This window comes from Pogonomyrmex barbatus, unplaced genomic scaffold (assembly GCF_055798465.1).
Source record: "Pogonomyrmex barbatus isolate J1 unplaced genomic scaffold, ASM5579846v1 scaffold16, whole genome shotgun sequence".
Classification (NCBI taxonomy): Eukaryota; Metazoa; Arthropoda; class Insecta; order Hymenoptera; family Formicidae; genus Pogonomyrmex; species Pogonomyrmex barbatus.
In genome coordinates, this window is record NW_028297112.1 from 2,706,700 (window position 1) to 2,734,699 (window position 28,000).

General features: G+C 28.9%; 1 protein-coding gene across 5 annotated transcripts; it reads left to right on the forward strand.

Annotated features, from left to right (window-relative positions):
- The first annotated feature begins 278 nt into the window (after window positions 1-278).
- sky (GTPase-activating protein skywalker) lies at window positions 279-27,972 on the forward strand. 5 transcript variants are annotated; one of them, XM_089073950.1, is made up of 13 exons: window positions 279-964; window positions 1,031-1,144; window positions 11,589-12,056; window positions 12,388-12,576; window positions 13,162-13,286; window positions 13,861-14,007; window positions 14,895-15,029; window positions 15,388-15,606; window positions 17,350-17,379; window positions 20,236-20,322; window positions 22,278-22,436; window positions 22,796-23,025; window positions 23,226-27,972. In XM_089073950.1, exons 3-13 carry the CDS (start codon window positions 11,690-11,692, stop codon window positions 23,365-23,367), a joined length of 1,830 nt encoding a protein of 609 aa, XP_088930076.1. In that variant the 5' UTR covers window positions 279-964; window positions 1,031-1,144; window positions 11,589-11,689; the 3' UTR covers window positions 23,368-27,972. The 5 variants fall into 5 exon arrangements, with proteins under 5 accessions (XP_088930076.1, XP_011634999.1, XP_011635001.1 ...); XM_011636697.3 differs by lacking the exon at window positions 1,031-1,144 and having other exon boundaries at window positions 280-964; XM_011636699.3 differs by lacking the exons at window positions 1,031-1,144; window positions 17,350-17,379 and having other exon boundaries at window positions 280-964.
- The last annotated feature ends 28 nt before the right edge of the window (window positions 27,973-28,000 follow it).

Genomic DNA, 28,000 nt, shown 5'->3' on the forward strand with positions numbered 1-28,000 from the left:
ATGAGTGTGTCGAATTATCAACTATGATCAATTTCTTATAGCTTACGATTCATTCACTACTGCTACTGCTCATTGTAGATTACGCTTAACGTTAATTTCCTTGCTGCTTAAGTCTTATTACTTAAGTTTTTTTATGTACCACGGCCTTTAGAATCTATCGCTCGTGTTACCGTTTTGTTTCTATTGTCTATTGTGCACAGATCTTCAAGCTTCTCTCTGCTATCGATTACTTTGTGATGCGCATATTAGTTCTGCCGCGCCCCACAAGGCGCGGTTGGCGGCGCGGCCGCAGCTGTTGATCAGCAGTGTTCCTTATACGTACGTGGTATGTGAATTTATGCGTCGCGATCGTGCGAGAGAAAGAAGGAAAGAAAAAGAAAGAGAGAGAAACCGAGCTGCGTCGTCGAGGTCGCTGGTTTCCGCGACAGCAATGCATAACGCGCAAGACGGTTCATAATCCTTCGGGGCCAAAGAGGGATCGTGGAGTACGCGTTAAGCGCGCATCGAGGGTTACGCGCAAAGTAAACACGCGTGCGTACACACGCCCGCGCGCGCGCATGCGCGAGCAAGCGAGCGAGCGAGCGAAAGAGTAATCGGGCAGACAGACGTCGTAGCGTGCGAGACGGTATCTTCGCGGTCAAGTGTCGGCGGTTGGTGTCATGCCCGACGATCGAACGTCCGGCGGGCGGAGTGCGCTGTTACGTGTACGCTAAGTGATTGAAAGTACGGTGCGAAGTGAGAGGCGGGTGATCGGCCAAGAGCGGCGACGTTCACAGCGTCGTTGACAGTGGCTTTGCTCAGGCGGGCGCACCGCGCCGTCTGTGCCGCGCCGGCGGCTCGTCGGCACCGTCTTTTGCTTGCATGCCACGCTTTGCCGTGAGGATAGGAGCTCCCTGTTGGCGTTTCATCGTGCTTATCGAGGTAGACTGGCTTTGTCGATATCGCGCATATGCCCAGAGCGATGGTAAGTTATCCTCGGCAGGCCCGATTATGCTCCAGTCATTTAACGCGTTTTTCACCGAATTGTTAGGCCCTGTGCATAATGGAGGTATTAGGAACAGGAATAAATATTAAATTTTGGAAATAAGCGTTAAATAGGAATGAAGATTAAACGTGACGAACAAGGCACAAGTAATGGATACAAGTAAGTATGAGATGTAGCTATATCTTTGTTCCTAATCTTTATTTCTAATCTTTATTTTATTTTATTGTTCTTTTTAATCTATCTCTAACTTCTATTTCCAAAATTTTTATCAGACACATAAATATTAAATTTTGAAAATAAGAATTAGGAAATGAAGTATACAAGTAACACAAGTAAGTATAAGATATAGCTGTATCTTATACTTATTCGTATCCATTGTGCCTTTATTTCTAAATTTTATTTAAAATTTTTATTTTTTAGGAAGTAAAAATAAATATTAAATTTTGGAAATAAGACTTAGGAGTAAAGATTAAATGTAACGCACAAGTATTAAATAAATATAAAATATATAGTTATATTTTGTACTTGTATCCATTGTATCTCTTATGTTTAATCTATAATTCCTTTCTAATTTTTATTTCGAAAATTTAATTTATTCTAGTTCCTAATATTTTTTTTATTGTGCACAGGAGTATTCTTTGACTGATTCATTTCAACTACATTTCTACACTTATGTTTAAAATGCAATGTATATTTAGGCTTCAGATTGAGATATATGAAGAATGGAAGGAAAGAATATCTTTGTTATTAAAATATAGTAAATTTTATATTATTAGTATTAAATATAGAGAGAAAAGTTGATTGCTAGGATTGATCCTCTAAATTCATTTGTATTTACAGCACTTTTCTGTTTGGTGGTTTCAACCGAAAAGAATTTAGATAATTCTAAGAATAATTAATGATGTAATGATTCTATTAAATATATTTAATTGTGTGAGCATAGGTTTATGCAAAAATTTCATCTTAGATTCAAACTTCTTTTGAAGTTAAAAAATTTTTTTTTTTTTAATAATATGGGAGATAAATTTTACCTTTTAACTATACTTTTCATACTTGTCATCTTTCAACAAGCATACTTATAAAATAGTTGAGACGTTTTTTAAATAAATATTAGAAGAAATTTAATAAAAAATAATTGAATTTTTATTTTTCATTTTGAAATCAATTTTCTTGTTGAATATTAAATACATTGAAAATTATTGAGAAAAAAGTGTCATCATGATTCTTTATGAAAAAATGATTATATATCCGTTTTATTTCAAAATACTAGAATTTGGTTTTATTTTGATTACATTTTGTATTTTTTATTTTTTGTGCTTAAACAAGTATTGAATTCTAGCAGATAACTATCTGTTTTATTTTCTAAAATATTATAAAGAAATCGAACTGTATATTTTAATATATATATAAATTAAATAAAATTAAATTTAAAACCGAATTCACATTTTTGATGAAGACATAAAAATTATTTTCGTGCATTTTAACAATAAAATTCTTTTGTTCTTTTTGTAGAAGAGGGATTATTCTTTTTTAGAATAGAGATTAGAAACCTTATCTGCTCTCTTGTGGTATTTTAATCTTTAACCCTTGTCCTAACGAAATATGTGTGTGGAACAAAAATGTCATTGCTCATTCTGTCTTTCTGTTGCTTTCTCACTCTACGCATGGCCATGTGATCACGTGGCAAACGCGTAGTGGGAGAGCGACGCAAGAGGAGACTTCCACTTGACAGAGAAACAGCTGTTTCAGAATGAAGGAGAATTCAGCATAGAGGGATTCTACTGTAAAACATTGAAAATTGAACTTGATATAATTAGGATATTGTAATAATTCTATTTAAATCTAGAATATTGATGATTGTTAATTAACTTTCAAAAGTTTTGCACACATATTCGAAAAATTACACGGCTTCAAAATGATTGAGATAGTTTTTTTTTCCAACAATAAGTAAAGTACACAGTTAAAAGTACACAGAAATATTTAATAACAAAAATTTTTTTTGCAGAAATCCCATTTGTTTTTTATAGCTAAATGTGTTTTTTTCATGTTCCCATATTTTTCTACCAACATTTATAATCATATCTATTTTTTAAATGCAAAAAATGTAATATAATGCAAATATTTTAATATAAAAAAAATGTCACGTGCAACGTTGGAGAGAAAATGTGGAAAGATGACACGAAAAGTTTAATCAAAAACAAACTAGTTTTTACGAAAGAAATTCGATTATAAATTATTTCGCGTGCGTTTCGAGCGTTTGTCATTGTTGAAAAGAAATTGTTACAGAAATTGTTGTTGTCGTTTTGAAATCATTACCTACGTACATAGAAACTGCAACAATAGAAACTGCAAATCGCTTTGATATAACAATGACTTCTAATTTTCTTTCGAAGATTAGAAAATTTGATGTGAAAACATTATATTTCACTTATGCGGACTCCCTGTCCGATGGTCGAGTCAATGTCGTTAAATCACGATGATTACGGCATTGGTCTTTATTGCTCGGAAGTAGGCAGTTTTCGTTTCAGGGACTTTCAAGTACGACGAGACTTTATAGGTACAACGAGATAGAGAGGAACGATACTAGGGCTGCAGCTCGAACGTTGACGAGTCGTTTCACGCTCTTGACGTTTGGTAATAGCCATTTAGCACTTTCATGTACCGGATGTAAAAGAAATTCCGCGTCATCAATTTCCCCAAATGAATTTTTTCTTGCATCTCTACGTGCATACGATCGACGTTTATCGATCGAACAAAAGATGAATAAAAGTAAAACGTATTCCATTAATCGACTCTGCGTTTTATTAAATAAATTTTTAAATTCGATGAAAAGGAATTTGTGCAGAGGAAACCGAATACGGAAATTTAGTAGTAAAATATTCAGTTAGTACGTAGTAGTAACAGATAAGTTATGATTTAAAAATAGAACCGAAAATCTTGACTTTACTCACGGGATGAAAGAATTTCAAGCCTATGCTGAGTTATTTACTACCTTTAGCACTTTAAAACCATAACATAAATATCAATATTGATATTTATATCTACGGAGAAAAAACAGTTTGGATATAGATCTGAAAAATAATTTTGTTAGACCATCAAAATAATTATATAGGACGTTCAAATTAGTTGCTAGAATATAAAAAGATTTTGCAGTATTTTCATCATATTTAGACATCCTACATAACAATTTTGATGACCCGAGAAAATTAATTTTTAAAACATCTGGCCAAATTTTTAAATCTTACAACAGAATTGTTCTTTTCTTATATACTTCTTGATTCCATTACAGCGATTCTAAACGCACCGTTAAAAGACCAAGAAGAAGATGATTCTCGCTCATGTTAAACCTTGGTTAATAGGTTTATTTTGCTGCGGTGGTAATCACCGGTTATTAATCCAACTGCAGATCTCTGAATCTCGCTTTACCTTTGTTCAGACGTGCACCTCGATCAATTTTATGGCGAGGTAAAAGAAACGTCATTGAACGTCATTTTTGCGCTATCTGCTTAACAGCCATCGTCAAAGAAACGGGAATTTTATTCTATCCATTGGTGCTCGGATTGCGTGAAGCTGCGTTACTTGCGGTGTGGATTAATCGGTCGAGCTCGCACAGTCGGCCCGGTGTACAACCACGTGTATTAATGGCGATCCGGTGCGTTCGCGTTCGCGTTTGCAAGGACACCACGTACAGCACGCGGCTCGCCGGGTCTTTCCGTACTTTGCGGGCGTGAAGCTATTGAACCATGCAAATTAACTACGTACACGAAAAAAAAAAGACACGTTTCCTAGACACTGCGGGGAAATTATTCATTGAGTGCAGGCGTACCGGACACGGTTAATGTACGTAGTCGTACGTGCGTATACAAGGTGGATTGCTCACAACGAGAATAAACCGAGAAGAGATCGGTTATTCACGCTATATTGTCCATGTATACGCGATTTAAATTTTAAATTTACGATTTTTAAAGAGATTTTTTTAAAAAATTTAATGACAGGTACGTGATGAATATGCACGCGGAAAGAATAGTTTTGCTGAAGTACCTAAAAATTTGATACAGACCTGAGGATGATGATTTTATTGGATATCATCAAAATAATTACGTAGGACGTTTAAGTATAATGAAAATATTATGAAAATTTTTAATATTCTAATAACCAATTTGAATCTTAATTATTTTGACCAATTTGAATCCTAATTATTTTGATGGCCCAAGAAAGTTATTTTTAGATATAATGTCTGATCAAATTTTTAAATACTTTGCAAAATTTTTTTATACATTTTTAATGCAAAATTTTTTTTATACATAGAATTACAAATATGCATACATATCGGATAGACACGTACTTTCCATTTAAATTCCATTTAAATATTTGTACATCATTATTAATTAAACAATTAAGTAAGTACATATTAAGTATACATAAATCAAGCTATTCATTCAAGTAAGAAACAGATAATTTAGGCCAGAATTTTTAATGTCTTAATTTTTTAATTTTTGAATTTATTAATAAATTATTATATTTATATTAATTATTACATATTTATAAATTCAAGAAACATTAAATTCTTCTAAGAATTTCTTTTTTTATATTATTGAATTAGTAAAGAAAACTGCTACGTTTCAAAGATTGTAAACAATATGTAATCAATAAAATAAGCTAAATGTTTCTTGAATTTATTTATTAAGTTACAAAATTAAAAGATTAATCAGATGCCAGAGATCTTGTGTGATTAAATAATGCCTAAATTATATGTTTTCTGCATAGCTTAATTTTATTCGAAAAACATATTTCTTAATTATTTATTATTATATTATTTATTACGTATTGATTTGTCAAATACATTCAGTTTCTTAGAGACATTTTAATGTTTTAAACTGTTGATTTAAATTTACTCATAAATTTTTACATCCGAATATATGTATATTTCAAGTGATTTTGATTAAGCTCTCATTAACTTAATCGGCTTATTAATTATTAATAGTTATTATTAATTTACTAAATAATACTTTTATTATTTTGTTAGTATAGATTAAATTATTAACGTTTTTTTTTCTCTTAACTCGCAGAAAGAGAGATTAGATCAGAAACAGCGAATTATATAGCTGCTACGAGCAATTCTGCCGGTTGTGTTAATTGCCGATTAAGTTAATCGGAGGTTGGTCACAGCTGTTGCAGGCTTTTAGTGCACTTAGCGCTGTTTTCTTACAAAATAGCAAACGCTCTAGTCTTTCTCCCGACCTCTGGTTCACAACGTGAACTCTCTATAAAAGATATTATTTATCTTCTCGAGAGGAGTTAAGAGCGGGAATTGCGTACGGCACTTCGTTAGCCGGGCCGAAGCTGGCGTTGCCCGGCTTGTTGATGAATTATTCAGCGTGCACAAATCCACGAGAAGTAGAATGATGATCCTCGCGGAATTGTCGGAGCCAAGGTCAAGACGCTGAGACGCGCCGAGCGTGCCGTTTGGCACTTGCGAAATTTCTCAGTAGCCGAATCGCGACCGCTTGGATTTCGTGCACTGAAATTACACGACATTGCGTAATCGTGCACGACCGCCGCTGCGTTGCACGCTACTGCTCGTTGTTTATTGCTCACTTCATCCGACCTGCTCCTCGACGATGTACAGTCGTAGGGAGACACCGCGCTAGAAGCACGCCTTTTTATCTCTGGCATTTTTATAGAGAAACGTTATTTATAGAGAAAACATTAAACCTCGCCGACGACCTTGATCTTGGTGCATCGTACAGAATGGAATTCTGAGTCAGCTGCATTTTAAATTAAGCCTGGATTGCTACTGATTTTTAAAACGCTCACATACACACGTGCGTTCGTGTCATTTTTTGATAATTTGAAATTATGCAACCTTTACTTGATCCAAAACTTACTGTATTTCTCGCGTAAAATTAAGCTTAATACGTATAGAAAAAAGAGATAACTAGGTCAAGTTGAATTAAGTTATATTAGGCTTAGCTTTTTGAGTCTGTTTCGTATAGAAAGCAGAAGGCAGTGTGTATTTCTTTATAAATTTATAATTAAAGCGATTCTGATTTAATTCGAAGTGTTTCTGTTTTAAGATTTCAAAATATCATTTATTCCAAATCATAAAATATTTAATAATTTTTGTAAATAATTAATTATATGTTTATCATATTTTCTACTATTTTTTTATTCAGATACTATATGTTATTAAGAAAAGTTTTATGAAATAAAACTTGTTTTAAATCGTTTTTTTTAGAAAATACAAAATTATTTCAAAATTATTAAAGATAATATTGAGAAAAAAAAATCTTCTGATATTTGTCCATTCTTTCTTTAAAGTTTATGTATTATCCACTTTACTTTTAATCACTTTTTATCTTGCGCCTTTCTTCCATCGCTTGGCATTTTTTTTATTGTACGAGCACACAATCAGTTTTCGGGAGATACAAAGTGACAATATAAATCAACAGTTTTATCTCTTTTCCGAGAAGTGTGAACCTTTTCTTCATGTTTCTCTTTCGAAAAGTTTGAACGAGGATGTAAGCATTCTGGAGAAAATTCGCGGCAAATAGGCTCCCTGTTTCACTTTGCGTATTCGACAATGCAATGCGCGCGCGTTTGCCTTTGCCTCCGCCTTTGATGCAATGTATTTATACTATCAAGTGGTTCGGAGCGCTCGGGACTTGCAATAATATTTATCTACAGCAGCAACTGCAAGTCTGCACATTCTATATATACGGGATGTCCTAAAATCTCCTTCACCCACAGGTTCCTTAACAGCGTTAGTTTTCACGAGATTACTTTGCGATCTTCAACATCTTTATTATCACTCGACGTGTGTGACTTTTAGATAGGACAGAAGACAGATTAAGAAACATAAGAGGAAACATCTTTTTTATATAAAGTTGCTGCAATAAGAGAAAAATCAGTTTGAACCCATGTGAAGTTCTAAAAATTACTTCGATCGCGTGGTTTTAGTATCACGCGTGTATCATATGAGCACTTTTGTAAGCAAAAATTTACCTGAAACATTCCAAAACTGTATTAGTAAAGTTTGCTCTTGCATCACATTTGCATATTGTTTGAAATAAATAATTAAAAAAAAAAAAAAGAAAAAAACTAGAGCAAGATTTCAATTGCAAAGTTTTGCAGCAAAATCTCTTTGGTACCGCTGTGTGCGTGTGTCTCGCGAGTAACACATGGTGCGTTGATAAGCATTAAAACGCATGTTCCTGGCCGAGAGATAACGCTTTTTTATTAATAACCGTTAAGTACACTGCGCGCGCGAGATTATAGCAGCTTCTGTTTTCGCATCTGGCCGAGCTGTTTTATTATTAGCGACAGCTCCCTCGCGTTAATTATATGTCATATTATATATTCATTGTCTCCGCTTAGGCCGTTTGCGTGTGTCTGATGACAGGTCAATGTCTGAAGCTTCTTTACGAGCAAAACGATAAGCAGCGATCGCGTTTTTTTTGGCAAATGATTTTTTTATTTTATTTTATTTTATTTTATTTTTACGAGAGACTGTTCAAATAAAATAACGCAATACAACTTAGACATAATGATATAATTTTCTATTATTGGATCATATCTTAAGGCAACTTTAAGTAAATTTTAATTAATTTGATTGCCGATTAATTTAATCAACTGAATCGTAGTCTGATTTCTAATTATAAATAATTCATTGTCCCTGATCTAATCTTTTTTTCCACTTTAAATGATGAAAAATTAATAATTACTGTTTATATTAATGAAATAGCCGACAATTTAAATCGATAATCAACTTGTCAAATAATATGTATTATTTTGTTAATATAGATAATTATTAATTTTTTACTGTAACATTCTGTTGTACATAAGATGAGATTATTAGATTCAACAGGTTACGTAGTTACAAATTTTATTTTAAACAATTTTGCTGATTAAATTAATTACCAATTAAATTTGATTGAAGCTGCTCTTTTTAACGTTCATCAAGTAGGATGTTTATGTTCTGTTTTTGCATAACTTTATGCATAATATTTAATGTTTAACGCGGAGTAGTGCAAGTAGCACTAAAATCGCTATAAATATTCTTGCATCACGACTCAGAATTACTCTCCAACGATTTGACATGTTGTATGTTTGACATGTACGAAGGAGGTTAAACGTGACTAAAAATTGAATGTCACGCTAAGTATATATGTTAAATAAATAAATTAAAATATAAACGTTTATAATTGCATCTCGATTACAATGAGTTTGAATCAATTCAAGATTGATTAAATTGTTGTACACATATTATAAATTTATATTCAACTATAAAAAGATAGATATCTATAGATATGTAAAGTATTATTATAATGGATTTTCATGGAATAATTTTTGTATAATTATATTTTTAAAATCATTATTATTTTTGCATATTTTTAATTTCTTAAAAAGTTGTCTTAAAAATATCTTAAATGTCTTTAATGTCTTATATGATTATGATTCAAATTAAAAGTATTATTAATTGAAGAATAATATAAGAATAATATTTTTTTATTAATACAGTTAAACTATATAGGATATATTTAGATGAGATTAAAATATAGTGAATGTTTTTCTAAAAGAGCCATAATTATATATATTATATGATATATGAATAAATGATCATGAAAGTGACTTAGAAAATGTACTCCTCGTTTGACATACTTCAAATTCTGCGTTTATATAATTCTGCGTTAAAAATATTTTTTTATTATGTTACAAAATAGATATTGTAATATATGTAGATATTGTAATATATGTATATAAATGCAAAATAAGAAGAAAATTCCATTTTAAAAAATTTTTTTACTTTCATTATTATTGAATATGAATTTCTGCTCATAAAATTCGTATTTTGTATTAAAATATTTATGCATTATAATTGTTGATTACTCCACAATAATTTATTAATAATATTATTTTACGATAATAACATAATGAATATAGTACTTACGTATCTAGTATATATATTTACATAATAGTTTATATATTTATTGTATACAATAAAATATTGCATATATAATATATAGTATATATGCAATTTATATATTTTTATAATATACATATTTTATTAATCGTATTATGTAAAATTAACATATAAAATATGCAAATACTCTCTAACATGATACGCAAATATGTATGTCGAGATATGACATGTATATACTTGTGACGTAAGGGTTCGAATTATTCGTGCGGTAAAGTGAAAAGAAAAAAGGCGAGCACGTGGTGGTGTGCCATATATGCGTATTCGCCGCGCTTGTTTACGCTGGCATCCTTACAACGAGACAATTGATTTCGGTCGTGTGATGGGTTACGCGGGCGGACAAGCGAGCGAACGAAGACGACGCCAGGAGGGAAGGATGTTGTTGCAATGCGATAGCGACAGATGTGCACAGTAAGCGCTAAAACATTATCTTGGAGCTCGCGCGAATTTACGAGATTCGCGTGATGCTGCAATCGCCTGTGCTATTGCGGCTTGTATTTAACTGTGTCGTGGAATGCGCGAAAAAAGGGTTGAACGTAATACCGCCTGTCGAACCTGTTCTAAAATAAATTATTCGCGTCTTCTGAGCCTGAGGGTGGCTTCGACCAAACCCCGGTTAAGCTTGCTTGGCGATCAATTCGACCGGCAGAATTGCTTGAGGCAAAATTTTTACACCGAAAGAACGGTGGCAACTGAGGCAACTAAACATTTGGCCGCACACAGATTTAAAAATAATTTTGCCTTCAGAAATATTTATGTAAGAAATTGGTTACTAGAATGTAGAAAAGGTTTACAGTATAATCATAATATTTAAACATCTTGCATAATTATTTTGTGGTCCAATAAGATTATTTTCACATTTGTATTTAGCTAAATTTTTAGATAATTTGGCAAAACCTTATATATTATATTTTGTTCTCGTTAATCTAATCTAATCTTTTTTTCTATGTACTAAACTATAAACAATAAATAATTCTATCTATTATATTAACAAAATAATACAGGCATTATTCGACAAGTTAATCGAAGTTAATTGCTCTAAGGGTATATCGCAGTTTACAAATATAAAAATTTCGAGGCAAAGTTAGAACTATGATTAATACTACTTATTGAGAGAAAAATAAAGAAAAATCTAATTGATCATTATTGGAGGAGATAAGATAAGGCAATTTAATAATGAAATGTTTGAAAATATAACTTTACTGCTCTCAGAGATGCAAAAACCGTTTTATGATATTAACTAAATTTTTCTAACATTAGTCAAACTTTAAGTTGATTATTCTATTTTATTCTATACACAATCCTATACTTTATTTACAACATAAAAAAAAATTTTTTTTAATGTGCAGGAACTAAAAATGATGGAAAAAAAAGAAAATATAAAATAAAGAATATTTATAGCATAAAATAAATAGTATTTAGTAAAATTTTATTATATATTATTATACGAATAAATAAATTATTTTATATTATTTCTCTAATCATAAGAGATAATTATGTATCCATGAGATATTGTCATATATTTCTTTCATCTTACTAATTGTAAGATAAATTTGCAAGTAGTACTTCAAGAATTTTTAAACTTATCCCATCACCCGTTTCATATAGATCTTTTTCTTTCAGATGAAAATTGAAACGTCTCAAGATATGACGTAGACAGGCAGGTGCGTGAAAAATCACCAGAGCAATCGCCATGAAGAATCTCGTGCCGTAGTTGTTAAGCGATGTTAGTGACTGCCTCCCCGATGGACAATTCGCCGAACACGCTGTCGGTGGTCGAAGAGGAGGCGACGAATGTCACCGACATCGATGACGCGTTCCCGCCGCATGTCGACACCAGCAACATTGTCATCCAGCCGGAATCGCCAACCAGCAAGAAGCAGACGCTGAAGACCTTCGCTGAGGTGAACACGTTGCTGCAGGCCGGCAGAAAGCGGGAGGCAAAGTTAATCATACGGGAGAATGCCTGGCCACTTAACAACGGCATCAGGGCGCAGCTTTGGCCGGCGCTATGTAACCAGCATGCACACGGCAAGAGTATGCTCGACGGATTCTACTGGGATATGGTTAACCAGGTGTTTGGAACGACTGGTTAGTAGTTACAATTAGTAGTACACTATGAATCTTTGACTTGGATTTACACTATTCTATTGTCAAAGCATTTGTGATTCTAAACAGGAACAGACAAAATATGAAGCAGCGCGAAAATAAACTTTCATTTTACATTTATAGCAATCCTAGTTTTATGAGAATATAACTGAATCCAAATAGTAATTGTTGAAAAACGCAAAAGGCGCAAACAAAGCGTGATTCAAGAAAAATAAAGTTTCAAGAGATAGTTTTTTCTTTTCTCATACAACGCAATAAGAAAGAAAATTATCTTTCTTGTATTTATATAAGATTTGAAATATCTTATTTACAGAATTACCAGAAAAATCAATCATGCTACCACCGTTTGTCGATAGTACACATTGCTTGTCTTACAATTTGACGAGGAAGGGCAGAAACGTGGCGGATAGAGTCGTATCTGTATTGGGATATGCTTGTCCTGATATAACATATAGTCCCTCTCTTTATCCCTTAACTGCACTTCTCTTGCATTTTGTGCCAGGTAAATTAATATACTTTAAACCAATAATTACTTATGTAATAGCAATTCGACATATAAATATCAGAAGAATTATTTTTTGTTTTACTTAATAAAATACATTTTATGATCAAAACATCTTCACATATAAATTGGTGAAATTTATATTTACAAAAAATATATTGAATAATTTACATGAATTTGAAGCATTTTACATATATGTATAAATTAAATTCATATAATCATTTATATCTTATAATTAACAGTAAAAATTATTATCATTCACTAAGTTAATGATTATTTTTAATTTAATTTTTCAATTTTCAATTTTTTTTGAGAAATAAATCTTAGATGAAAAAGTATTATTTAATAACATTTTCAATTTTATAATAGTAGATAGATATTATTAGTTATTAATATGATTTTTGAATAATTGAGAAATACTGTTTATACAATAGTATTATTTTTACTTGAAAATTATTGGAGTTATAATTTTATATATTTTTTAATTTAACTTGTTAAAATCTAAACTGAGCAAATTCATTGTACGGATCTTGTTTACTTCCAATGAATCGCTACTTATGTTATTTTGGGAATGTTATTTTTCAGAGGAGGAATGTTATCACTGTATGGCTACTTTGGTTGCTGCCAAAGAAAAAATGTTCATCACGCAAACCAAACTTCTTTATGAGGTTACGTGGAAAACAGTAGAACAAATCACTAAAAAACATGTTGTAAGTACCAATAAGTTTAAAAAAAAAATTTAGATTTTTGATAATTATATTTCTGAATTACATAATGTATTTCTATTTCTTTTTTCTTTTAAATGATTCAAACTTTAAATATAAAACATAGATATAAAATAAAATAATAAATATTATATGAATGAATATTATTCATTATTTAGAGATGTTTTATTTGTCATATAAAAATGAATATGTTTTGAAAGTGAATTTTAAAATCTTTAGAAAAGAAATTTTCATTGCTCTTTAATAATTTCGAATAAAACAGCTTGTAACTTTACGCGAGAAATCTTGTATTTTTCACTGCCCCTCAATCTCTCAGTCTTATCTCGTGGCAGAATAAACTTCTTTATCTATGTATCTATCTCTCTTTCAATTGATATTACTCCTGTGTGTACGTAATCGATATATATATTTGTTATAGTATTAATAAAATATATAAATTTAAAAATTATTTTATTATTTTATTAAAAAATTATTTATTTTTAAAATATTCTATTTAGTAATAAATGTATATGGTCAGCAACACACAATGATATATAGTTTTCAATTTCACAATTTCCAGAAATCAGCTGCTGTACATTTAGCGAGGCATTGCTCTGGTTCAAGAGCAGAAAGAATCTACATGGATTGGATTTGGTGGATTCTTCAACTTCTTCCATTTCAACATCTAGTCAGGGTTATGGACTGTTTCCTTCATGAAGGTATTAAGGTGAGTTTACATGCATAAGTTTTGTAATTTAAAGTTTTAACTAACTAACAAATATATATTGAATCTATTTACAATGAAAAGTTTGAATCTCAAATGTATGTTGTTTATACAATTAAAACACAATTGAGCAATTTATAATGTTCAAAAATAGATTTTGAATAGTTAATAGTTTAGTTTGAAAATATCAAAAAGTTGAGTAAAAATAAAAAAATTTATTACAAATAAAAACAATTATACCCATAAAGAAATAAAATTGGCATGTCATATTTCTTTATTAAGTTATAAAAAAAGAAATTAGTGTGTGTGTATATATATATATATATATATATATATATGTGTGTACTTACCCTTTATTTTATGTTAAACAATTGTGCGAATTCAAACTGGATATAAATACCTAATTTACAGATCTTCTAAATATTTAGAAGATTTGAACAATTTAAACTTTGAGAAGGAAGTTTGAATTGTTAGAATCATTCAATCACGTAGATTTCGAGTTCAAACTGTTTGAGCTGTTTGAACTGTTCACCAATCAGAAAATTCCTAACTTTCGTTCTTGCTACATTCAAGGAATCAGTTGAGAGATGGACGTGAGATCCATCTACTACATATAAGAGAGTGAGAGAAAAATTGGCGTTTACCCAACCGACAAATAAAGATCACCCATGTCTTATGTATACTGTGCAAATGCACTTATATTCTAGGAATAGGACAAATGTTAAATTTGACGATTGACTTAGTGCCAGCAAAAAGATGTTTGGCGAGCATTTTTGAATGTTGACTATGAAATGTGCATAAAATTGTTCTTTTTAAACATGTATGATTTACAGAATATTATCTTAACAATTATTACAAGTAAATTATCATTAAATAATTTTTTTTTTCAGGTCTTTTATCGGGTTGCTATGGCTATAATTTTATTATTTTATAAGCACTCGTCGCCGCAGAATTCCGAATGGATGAGTGAAATTTCGAAGAATGGGATAGATGCTGCTCTATCAAAATTTTGTAGACAAATGCCAGTAAGTAATATGATCTAAAATCAATCATATTTACAATAATTATGAAAGTTAAAAAAATTTTATTTAAATGATATAATCTATTATTTGACATAAAATATAAATTTTATATTTTACAAAAACATTGAAACAAAAAAATTGAAGCTATTAGTGATTTGTATCATAATTATTTCGAGATTTATAGATTTTTATCATATGATGGATTATTATTATTAATGTATTATTAATGCCAATGTTTCAAAAATCGCAAAGTTTAAACTAAACTATATTGTACATTGTTTGCTCAATATTTTATTTTAGTCTGAGATTTTAATTCTGAGGAATGTTGCTAAAAATGATAATCAATTTGTCAAACTTTCAGGTGACACCGGCTAAATTTCTGCGCACTGCATTTGGAATACGCGGACTCAGCTCAGCATACATATCACGAGTATTTCTGCGTACAGAAATGGCTCTTAAGAGCAAGAGTGTCCTGACGGGATCCCGATCCTTGGCCAGGTCACGCTCAACAGACAATCTACCAACCAGCCAGTCTCAAGTTAATATTCAGATGATGTCACACACATTGACGATACGAGAAGTATGTTATTTATCTATCCTTTTTTCTTTTAATTTAAATTTGCATTTTAAATTATTAATAAAAGTTTGCCGATTATTGACACATTATTTATCAAAATATATAAAATCTATAATAAAAATCTACGATATCTCACTTTAGCAATTACAGCGTGCAAATATTTATAAAATAAAAATAAGGTTATAAAATTTGATAAGCATAATAACAAATAATGAATAGTAATGAATAGATATAAATACATTGAATTGTTAAGAAAATTGTTGAGAACATGTATTGTTAAAAATCAATTTTTTTTTTCAAATTAATTTTTAAGCATATTTTTATAAACATAATGTATATGTCTTGTATAAAATTTCTAAATTTGATTTAAATTATATTGATTATATTAAGAAGATATATAGAAGTTTTATTGTTGATAAAATTTCTATTTTTTGTGTTTTTTAATATAAATTTTCTGTAAATATTAAAGTTTTTTAAAAAAGCATTAATGTTCCTCAAAAATGTTTTCTTTAAATTTTTTCTGAATTTTATTTAAAAATAATTATTAAATTATTTATAATACTAGAAATTGAAAAATTTTTATTTTAATCAATTCATAAAAATGACAACTATGTTTGCTTAATTTAAAATAGAATTACAAACATTTATTCAATATAATCATTTTAGTTTTAATAGAATATATCAACGTTAAATAATAAATTCCAATTGAACATATTAAAACTATTTTCTGCAGAATGATTCTGCAGAATGATTCAAAAGCAGAACTCTGTTATGAATATATCTATACATTCTGCATGCGTGGTAATTTTAATTGACGAAATTTTTACAGGTACAATTTGAAGTATTTATTTGAAGTTTTTTTATGGTATGCAATATTTTATTATTTCGGCATATGTAACTCTTCCCTTTTATTTCCTAAACCAAAGGATACAATTTAAATTATTAAACCTTATGGTCTATCTTCTTCAATTTAAGGAATGAAAGGGATTGCTTATGCTGGGGGATAACTTTTATAATTTCTTATTTTTTAATGAGAATTGAAACCGATATAATTTCGTTGAGTTTGATTTTCGATGTTACAGGTATGCGAGAAAAGACTTTATGCTGATTATCGCGTTTCGTTAACTCACGGATAAACGTAAGGATTATTATTGCATGCCTACGATATCCAAATCTTAACTCGATGAAATTTCAGAATGTTCAGTAAAAGTTGTCGTATAATCAATATGAGACAATTTCCTATGAAAAAGAAATGATTAAAAATACAAATATTTTTTATTCTAATTTATTTTGATTATATCGTTTCCGAGAAAAAATAGTTTGAAAAGAAGATATGTTTATTTTTGATTGTATCGACTTTTTGAAATGTTGAGACGTAATAATCATGAATATATCATGAACATTAATAATAATACTTTTGATATCAATAATTTAATATACTATTTTAATTGCTATTAATTATTAAACATTTTTATTCTTGATTTTCATCCTCCTCTACAAATACTGTGTTAAATATAGTTAAATAAATGTACACTTTTATTTAAAATAATTTTTTTAATAGACATTTATGATATTGACTGTTTTTTTTCATAAGAAATTTTTTTTTTTATGTTGATTGTATCATAATTTACTGAATGTCCTGTGTACTGGTTTCAATCTTCGCTTTGTACAGCCCAGCGTGTTAAAGTAGTCTCTTATAGGGTTCGGTAAGCCTTTGAATCTCTCAATGATTCCATTTGTTTTCAGAAAGAATGTGAAGACACGTACAAAGACAGGGTATCGTATAATTATCTTTTTGGGAAATGTGTTGTCAAGTTCATGTGCTCTGCCCACTCTTACCTTTGTTCCCCCTTTATACTCTGAAATATCATTTATATTACACTCATACTCTACACGTACTCACTCATCACTATACATTTGTCGTGCCAGCTTTGTTGCTGTTATTTATCCATCTGCAGTGACTCCTTTAATACATTTTCAACGCGGTAGTAACTCTTATTAGCAATGTCTACTGCAACGCATAATGTGAAACTCTTGCTGGCTTTTTTAGTGTGCCTCCGCGTGTATCAATGCGGATTGCAATCATGAATGATCTAAAGCAGCTCACAAAATCAGTTTTTTTAATAAATAAAAATTTTAACTCCAACATTTATAATTAAAGAAATGAATTTAAGTTTCTCATATATTAGTTTCTCATATATTTTATTGTATACATCGCGTTATTCTTTCTTCTTCCTTCTCTTAATAGATTCTTAAGTCTTCTGTAACTCCTCTTTGCAGCCATATTATATTATGAGTCAATAACAAAAATCATATAAATCTTTTCGTTATATTATACCTTATATTATAGTTGAAATAAATCAGTTTTTCGCATGCCATCATTCGATAATGTAAATTATTAAAACATGCTAAGAAAATTGGTTTTAATTATGTTTTATTAATAAATATTAAATATTTATATGTTCTACATTTTTAGGAGAATGTGTTTTTAAAGTTTGTCTATTTTTGACTTTGTCAATTTATAAACTTGTTCAATCAAATATGAAAAAAAGCATACAAAAAAGACTAATATATTTCAATGTAAAAAAAAATGCATATTTTTTTATTTTTAATTATTTTTTATTCAATATGGCTCTACTTAGAGAGAGGAGAGAGAGAGAGAGAGAGAGAGAGAGAGAGAGAGAGAGAGAGAGAGAGAGAGAGAGAGAGAGAAGAAAATCAGAAGTCTTAAGAAAAACAAATTAATTTTTTTAGTCTTTAATTTATAATTTAAATAATATGTTTTCTCAATTTTATAATCTATTAATGAACTCACAGATTGATTGCAATTTAAACATTATTGAAAATTAATTGAAAATTAAAAATTGGAAATTGGGAGCTATATAATAAAAATGAACTTGAAAGTGTAATACTAAAAAAAAAAAAATATTCAAAGAATAAAAGAATATAATAAAAATATTAAAAACATAAAAAACAGATTTTATCTTAATTGATTTTGATGATTTTAATCGAGCTTTGCTTGGCGAGCGTTTAGTATTAGTTTTACTCCTTTCATATATACATTGTGTTATCTGTTATAAACTTATATAACCCTGTTTTTTTAAATGTGATTTTATGATATCAATTCAGGTACTGTACCAACTTTTGGAAAATGCTTTCCTTAGATATAACTTTGTTCACATTCACATCATATTGTTCTTCGAAAATCGACATCTAAATAATATCCTACACTCTCTGTATCTTCATATCTATGTAAAAAGAATTCTACTCATACACAACAGAAACAGATATCGAAATTACATTTTTTAGTTGATCTTCAAGCGGTTCGGACTCAGATTAATATTCTGACATAAAGGCCAATTTTAAATACATACTAAAAATTGTAAAATAAAGTTTTTTGATATCTTTGGGAAAATTGTTTTTAAGCTTACCATATCGAACAATTTTTCAGTGATTTTTCCTCTGTATCTTGATGTACTTGAGGGTAATTCTTTTATTATATTGGAAATCAATATCGTCTATTTTATTTGCGAACTTCTTTTTAAAGAAGCCTGAAATATCTCGAGATATTTGGGACAAACGGGGTCACGATGTAGCAATATGTACCTATTAAAGCTGCTACTAATTCACTGCAGCAGGAGCTTTAAATATTCAAACATTGAAATACAATTTATGTTTATCATATGATATGATAAAACAATAATCAAATCTGTTTGATACAAGAAAATAAAAGTGAAATAGATTTTATTGAATTATATACAGCAGGGAATTTAAAATGAGATATTTATATCGAATAACTTTAGCTACAAACATAAATTTAATCATTTTATTTTTAATTTAATCATTTTATAAATTGTTATTTGTGAAAATATATATATATATATATATATATATATATATATATTATATATATTATATTAGGATGATGAAATAAAATGATTAAGACAGGACAATACAAATGAATAATTTGTAAAGAGGAAAACGTTGGCTGATTTAGGAATTGAATGTAGATCTCTTATTGTAGACTTTGAAATGTAATTTTCTGTTTTGTTACACGACTATAAATTCCTTAGCATTTTTTCGAAAAATTTTGAATTTAAATTTATATTCTATCAACTGCAAAAATGAATTTTGTAATATAATTCATCAAGGTTTACAATTGTCTATTATATCTACAAGCTAAAGGAAGAATCTTCGGCACACTTCATAAATGTAAATTCTATCGAATACAAGTTGTAGCGCATGCAAGAAACCTAATTTATTTCGATGTATAGTGCAAAATAAACGCGAGTTTTTATTTTGGATGTTGTAAAATATGATTATAGTGTAGAAAGATCAAGAGCCTTACATCATTCTAAAGGAATCAATCAATATTAAATTCCTGAAATTCTATGCAAGTGTTTGTATCGAGTAAATTGAATATTTACGTCCCAGATTATTTTGAATAACTTTATGTTACGAAAATAAGAAATCCATTATTCGTGGAACGTTTGTGCAGTGGGTATATGCAAAGCTCGCACTGGTATCATTAGTGCTCAGCACTGTACATCGATGTAACTGACGTGTTTGTGCTGTCTTGTGTTGTGCTGCCTTCACTGGAATGATGGATTACGAATGGTACCGGGTGTATAGGGCGCACACAGTCCTGGACCACGCGCCCTATCAATGGGCGTTTATCCCATACAAAGTATATGCTCCCAGATCCTAGACATGCCTGATGTAAGTACTCACGGTCGTCCTTTCATCGACTGAGTTAAGATTCGGAAGCTCCGTCCACTAGTCGTAGGTTTACCTGTGGCATGTCTACATTGGTGTCGTTGCGATTGTCTAAAAAAAATATATATATATATATATATATATATATACATATACAGAGCTTGACAGCAAGATTTAACAGGTTTTTTTTAGCTTATAAAGAAACGGCAAGATTTAAAGTTATAAGACATAGGAGCAATCCATTAATATTGTCTTTCATTTATAATGAATAAAGTTCTAAAATAACATTCTGTTAAAATAAGCATTTGTTAAATATAATGTTAAAGATAAGCATCTCTATATTTCACTTCTTTCATCAAATTGATTTTGAGGTAATTTTTAAATTTGCTGAAACTATTTTAACAAAAGTCTTTAAAATGAACTCTTCAAATATTTTTTAACTGAAAAATAATGTGCAGCATCAAATACAAGAATAAATTTAAATCAAAATTTAAATTTTTTTGAAAGAGTACAAAAAATTATTTTATATAGAGGAGTCAATTTTGTATGTATTTTAAAAATTTAAATTGTGTGATAATATTGAAAGATTATTTCTATGTTTTATTCATTATTTCAAATCTTGTTATTTCTTATGAATTAGAAAACTGTCACATCTTAATTTGTTGAATCTAAGAATGTGTCGAAATATTGTACGATTGTAGACAGAATATGTAATTATGATCATTTTAAAATAGGGTGAATGATTGATGAAGAGTTACTTTGCGCTAAGGAATCTTAAAATCTTCATGTTGAGGTACTTTGAAGTGGATTCAACTGAAAAAAGTAGATAATTCCTAAAATCAAATGTTGTCATGTTTCTTAAAATTAAATGTTTCCTTATATTGGAGGAAGAAAGAGTGAAAGGAGGAAAATTAAAGAAAATGCAACTGAAAGAATACATTTATCATCGCTAGCACAAGAACTCATGTTGATGTCTCGTTAATATCCATCTGTATTTTTATCTCTAACCAATTGACGCTATCCTGATTGTTGCATGACGAATGATATGCACTGATTTGCAAAAAAGATACGGATGTTTACTTTCGCGAGCGTTATTCCTTGATGTTTTATTGATATCTCACAAAAACGAGATAAAAACACATTTTGTTGCTAGAATTAAATGTTCCTTTATGAGAAAATGTTTGCGATGTTATGAATAGGAAATGCCCTAATTATTTTTGATTTTATATTTTTTATGCAGATATACATATATGTGTGTATATGTAAGTACTTATGAGAAAATAATATTTCATGATGTTAGATTAATTATAAATTAGTATATCGCTATATTAATTATAAATAATAAATCCCTAACGGGATGACAAATATTATTTTAGTCATTCCAGTAGAAACAAAGATTTTTTTACAAATATGTACATATGAAAAATCTTAAAAAAAAACTATTTTATATTTCAAATAGATTACACATATATTTATATCACAATTACATCTTTTTTATAATATTATTGCCTAAAAAATTAAGGGATTGCCAACAAGAAAATCTCTATTATATTTTACTGCTTCTTTATGCAAAAATACAGTAAATGAAAAGGAATAAAATAAATAGGAAAAATAAAATAAAAAATTAACAAAAAAAATCCCAAAAGATAAATGTTTTTAATTTGAAAAACATTAATTAATTTTTTTATTGATTTTCTTGTAGAGAAGTGTGTCAAACAAGCGATAAATTTTTCTTATCAATAAAATATAAAAATTTCAATGATTATTTATAAATTATACTGTATTTTTCCGTAAAACAGCTATTTCTAAATCAATTTAGTTTATCAATAAATCGCATGTTTTACCATAATTTAATTTGCTCTTTTTAAAATTATTAGTGAGCCGTTAGAAACTAATGTTTGCACAATTATAAAAATCATCTTTTACGTCCAAGTAAATGTTTGAATTTATTTATTCAGTTGTTCACTCTATGGTCATGGCTACCGATGAGGATCACGATGTATCAACCTATTCTATTGTACACAACCGAAGAACATGGATGCTCCTTGACGACGTTCTATGTGCGAGTTGAGCAACACGAACCGACTCTTTTGATGATAAAAACGTGTAATAACGAGGTGAGTATTATGTATAATAAGTATAATAAGTATTTATCATATTTTTTTAATATATTGGTAAACTGACTGATTATCTTATACAAACATAAATATGCCACATCTTCTTTCCTGCTTTCAATAGTTTGATTATTTGCATTTTTCATTATCATATGTTAAAGATTATATATATAACAATATCTATAAATAATTTTTATAAAATTTCAACAAGTTGCGACTCGAAAGAGAATATTGAGAATATTCGTTACTCAAATATAATGAATATTTAATTGAATATTTAATTTTGCACACTTCGAGATTCACACACATACATACACATACATTATTTTGCGACCTTATGTAATTTGTATCGTACTTCTTAGGTATTTGGAGCTTATTGTTCTACTAGATGGTGCGAACGTAACTTGAAGGATGACAAGGGTCAGAGACAAGCATATTTCGGTACCGGTGAGACATTCCTGTTCAGCTTGTATCCTGAACGAGCCAAATATCCTTGGGTAGGTATGGATTCGTCGCACAATGACTCTAGAGTACATCACTCAGCTGAACTATTTATGGCTGCTGATTCAAAGATGATTACTATTGGTGGCGGGTAAGTTCTGATATAAATTAAAATTGAATTATATGAAAAAGCTATCGTAAAAAGAATGAAGAGTATGAAAAAGAGAATTTTCTTATCTTTTTGTTTCGAATTAAAGCAGTAATAAATTTTATATAGGATAATTTATATTAATCGTAATGTTATGCAATATCTCAAGAAATATGTAGCAACTTATTATTATTTTATTACAGAGATGGTCAGGCGATTTGGATGGATGAGAATATAAGATTTGGCAAAACGGATCGATGCTCGACATTTAATAATCCCCCGCTCTGCGCCAGTGGTGACTTTGAAATCAGAGTATTGGAGGTATATGGCTTTGCCGGTGCCTGAAAAGGGAAAAAAACAGCAGTGTATTAGTTTGTTTTATTCCCTACTGCCATTTAGCGACTCTCTTTCTATATATACGTACTAAACACACTGTGTTATATGTCATGAATGTATCTCCGCGTATCATTCTTTCTAGTAAACCCGTATGCAAAGAGCGCACAATGTGAGATTTGTCTGATACAAGAGGATAGAAATATTTTATTATAATATTTAAAAATGTTTTTGCATTTTCTTTTGTATTTAATTTCTGAGAATCACTTGACATCCCTATTGGATTTTAATATTATTATTATATTTAGATTTATAATATTTATTTCATTGTGCAATTAAATAGGAAATGTGCCACTTATAAAAAAGACAGTATTAGAATAACATTGATTGGATAGGTAATAATTAAATAAAGCAATATAATTTATAAATAATTTATATAAAGATATAAATTTAGTTGAGAAGTTCTAAAATATTTAATAATAAAATTAATATATCAAATGAATACTATATTCAATATTATGAGCAATTTGTATGCAGTCAAATTAAATATTTTTGTCCTTTTAAATTGGCCAAATTTTATAATGTACAATACATCAATACAAGCTACGCTCTGCAATGTAACAACTTATAATTATTGCCAGCTTTGCATCTTCTGATTACTGATGGCAATAATTGATAAACGATTCATATATGACTTCTAAATATACATTATAGTAATGACTTTTTAGGACAATTATATGCGTCAAAAATATAACTGTCAAATATTATCGTAAATTATCAATGATAAATGATTAATATTAATCACTTATAGATTCATAAAACAATTATATCTTGTGAGTCTGTAGGTACGTATTATGAAACAATTAAAGCTATATTCCAAACCGGATAGCTTGTTATGACAATTATTGTCGGCAACATAGCAAAATATTGCAGGTAGTAATTCTATAGTTTTGGATATTTGTTAATTCACACGCGATAAATAAAGAAGTATGTTTATATTAATAAAATATTGTCCTTTTGAACATACCTTGGCATATCGAAAAATGTATCCACCATAGTTTACACAATAGTATTGTTTGTGAATATAATGAGACGAGAGAGAAGAAACATTAGACCTTTTGTTTCCTCTGCCACTTGAGATTATTTCTTTTTTATCGTCTCCATCACTTACCACGCAGTGAATTCTCTTAATTTTGCATATATGTTTGGACCTCGGCAACGAGATAACTCCTAAATGAAATTCAACATTAAATAAATTAATTCTATATTATTTTTTGCTGATTCACTTTTCTAATAATACTGATACTCCAGGATTGAAATAACGAATGTCAATTCTTATGCTTAAAATATTAGAAAATGTTATGTTATTTAGAAACAAAAGGAATAAAATGTGTTATTCTTTCGGATAGCATTAATTCGTTTATATCATTAATAATGATTTATTTAATTTCTTTCACTTCAAAAATATTATTGTTCTAATTAAGCCATTGTATGCTGTTTTAAAAATTATTTACATTACCTTATATAATGTAAAATAATTTTGCCCAAACAAATTTATGATCTTAGTTCTGGAGTTTGCCCATCGTCAAAATACAAAACTAAACGAAATACATATTAATCGTTAAAAATGTAATATTAATTGCGAACCAAGCTTCGACAATAAGCTGAAATTGAAAGCCATATAGTCGCGATGCGAAATTTCGCGATTTTCATATGTACATATATAAAGAGCACGCTGATTCGTTTATGCGAATACTTAATATTCATTGAACTAGGAATTATGTCGTATGTATGTATGTATATGTGTTATATATGCAAATAAAAACACATATACTGTGTATATGCGCCTGTGTATATACGTATATAAGTATACATATATATGTGCATGTGTACCGTTTCGCAGATTTTTTCGCTGCGCTTGTCATTAATTTCGTCATTGATGTTCGTGTACACACACATCTATTATAATGATTATTTATCTCTTACTGTTGTTATTTGTAGCTTTAACAAATTATTAGAAGCGGAAGAGTTCAGGTTTGTGCATAAAGTTGTATACACATACAACACACATACACGCGCGCGCGCGCGCCACTCACCACACACACACACACACGCGCGCGCGCGCGCGCACATACACACCTTGTAAATTGCGCATATATGTATATGTAGATTGTATACAGGATGGACCACAAGTATATTAAATTTGTGTTAAGAATTATGCAGAATGAAGTGAAAGTGTCGAAAATACGAGAACTCTTTATGTAAAAGCTGAAAAATGTATGTTAATGATTACCGGGAATGTTTATTAATTTTTAACATTCACAATATATTCCAGGAAAAGTGCGATTTTTGTGAAATATATTTTTTTAGCTCATCACCAAATTTATATAATTAGTATAAAAAAAAAATTAATATATAAAATTATGTTGAATATAATCCGAAGGTCTAAGAACTATACAATTATTAAATTATTCAATAATTCAATGATCTCTAATCATAAAATTACATATTCGTAATCTATTAATTTTTAATTAATTGTAAGATAACACTTCACATACAAATTGTCTATATTCAAAATTATAAATTTATGTTACAATTATGTTAATTTTTAAAGCTTGGCTTTCTCGAGTAGTCATTCATCGTTTTATAATAGGTTTTATCATAGGTGAGAATTGATGTGCAGTAATTTTCTCACGATGTATGTTTTTTTCTTTAAAAAAATTTTGTAATCCTGAAACCTGTAAAATGTGCGGAAAAGTGAGACATTTGTCTGTTACATAGAAGTATAAAATAATTTCTGTATTAATGGGTCATTTCTTCAGTTATACTCAGCTAGCCACTTACTATACAGCTCAAACTTTGTAGTTATATTGCAGCAACATTGCTAATATTGTAACAATGTTGCTCAATATGCAAAGTGTTATATGGGTTGACAGATTCTCAGTTTCCTGTATATTTTACAAGTTTCAAGATCACAAAATTATGTTTTTTTAAAAGAACTAAAAAAATAAAAGATTTTTCTTTATTCTTGCAAGGAAATTAGTACGTACCATTTGCTTATGACAGTTATGTTCCAAAATGTACTGTCGATGCTCAGCGCTAAAATAAGATAGAATATAAATTATGTGAAATATAAATTTTCAATACTGACAGTGAATTTTGGAACACAGCCGACGTGTGTCATATATGGGTGCGGTGAGAGAGACGAGTCTTAATATATATTAATATTTTTCATTAAATTTCCTGAAAAAAGTTCACATTGAAAATATTAACCCTTAATTCGCAAAAAATATTATTGCCTTCTCAATTTATATTCATGAAAATATAAGAATATACCTAAATTATTAATAAATATTATTAATGTTTAATAGTGATGCATAATTTTATAATTGCTCAATGCATGCACAAAATCTAATACATTTATAATAATTCCACAATCAGTATAAAAAAAACAGGCAAAATTAGATTCAAATTATGAAATTGTTATGTGGTCATAAAAATATTTCACTAAATTCAATCTAAATGAAAATATAAATAAATAAGATAGTATACTTGAAAACATTAAAATGTTTTGAAAAATAATTTATGTTGTATAAAATATATTCTATTTATTTTATTTTTTGTAAATATATTTTTTATATTATATAAAAACAAATATACTTATATTTGTATAGAAATAATATTCTATATAAAAATATTATTTATGTAATGACATTTATTGTTGAATAGAAATTATTTTTATATAGATAAATACCAATTTTATTATGTGTATAAAAGAAATATATATTTTCTTATACAACATTTATTATTGTTTTACAATTTCCAAATCTGAAAGACGCTATTAACGCTAAGTCTATTTTGTTGCTGTTAATATTAATTTATTGTAACAGCTAGACATGTGCGATATATTAAAGAATCTATTAATTTAATATAAAAATTTAATACAAAAATACCCGAGGACGGATTAAGGGTTAAAATATCTTGAGAAATTCACTATCGCATGCCCTATATATATATATATATATATATATATATATATATATATATATGAGACGAAAATTTTATGTAACAAATTCTTTTGTATATATATATATATAACAAAATATATGTATTATATTGAAAAAAATTATTTTAAAATGCAGCGTGATTTCTTTCATATGGGATTGTATAATTTTTTTTTTAAATGTATAGTAAACATATAAAGGAAAATTAATTATATTAGAAAAAAATATATACTAGAAATATATATTAGAAAAAAGAAGAAAAAAAATTAATATTGTTCCATTTCGATATTATGAAATAAAATGCAATGTGTGTATGTGTATATATATATACACATGTCTCATAATTAAGAGTATTATATAGGATGCGTTCTATCCGTGTAAGTCAATTTAATCTTTTATGTGTACAAGATAGTTATCATTGTTTTAAACAACAAAGTGATTCATTATTGAAAAAGAGACATTGAGAGAGAAAGAGAGATACTCAATATACAATCATATTTGGTTGTGTGATATTAGAAAACACATTAAGTTAATATGCAATATTTTACCTGATTATATTTCTTCGACTGCGGAAAAAAATGAAACAAATAAAAAGTAAGCCCTATAAAATTTATTCTTTCTTTTGTTCATGTTATTGCCAA

What these genes read in the sequence shown, in the direction of transcription:
- sky (XM_089073950.1), top strand. Translation starts at nt 11,690, where the DNA reads ATGTTAGTGACTGCCTCCCCGATGGACAATTCGCCGAACACGCTGTCG. An exon ending in CCAGGTGTTTGGAACGACTG is followed by an intron (nt 12,057 to 12,387) that starts GTTAGTAGTTAC and finishes TCTTATTTACAG; the next exon opens with AATTACCAGAAAAATCAATC. An exon ending in ACACATTGACGATACGAGAA is followed by an intron (nt 15,607 to 17,349) that starts GTATGTTATTTA and finishes ATTTGTTTTCAG; the next exon opens with AAAGAATGTGAAGACACGTA.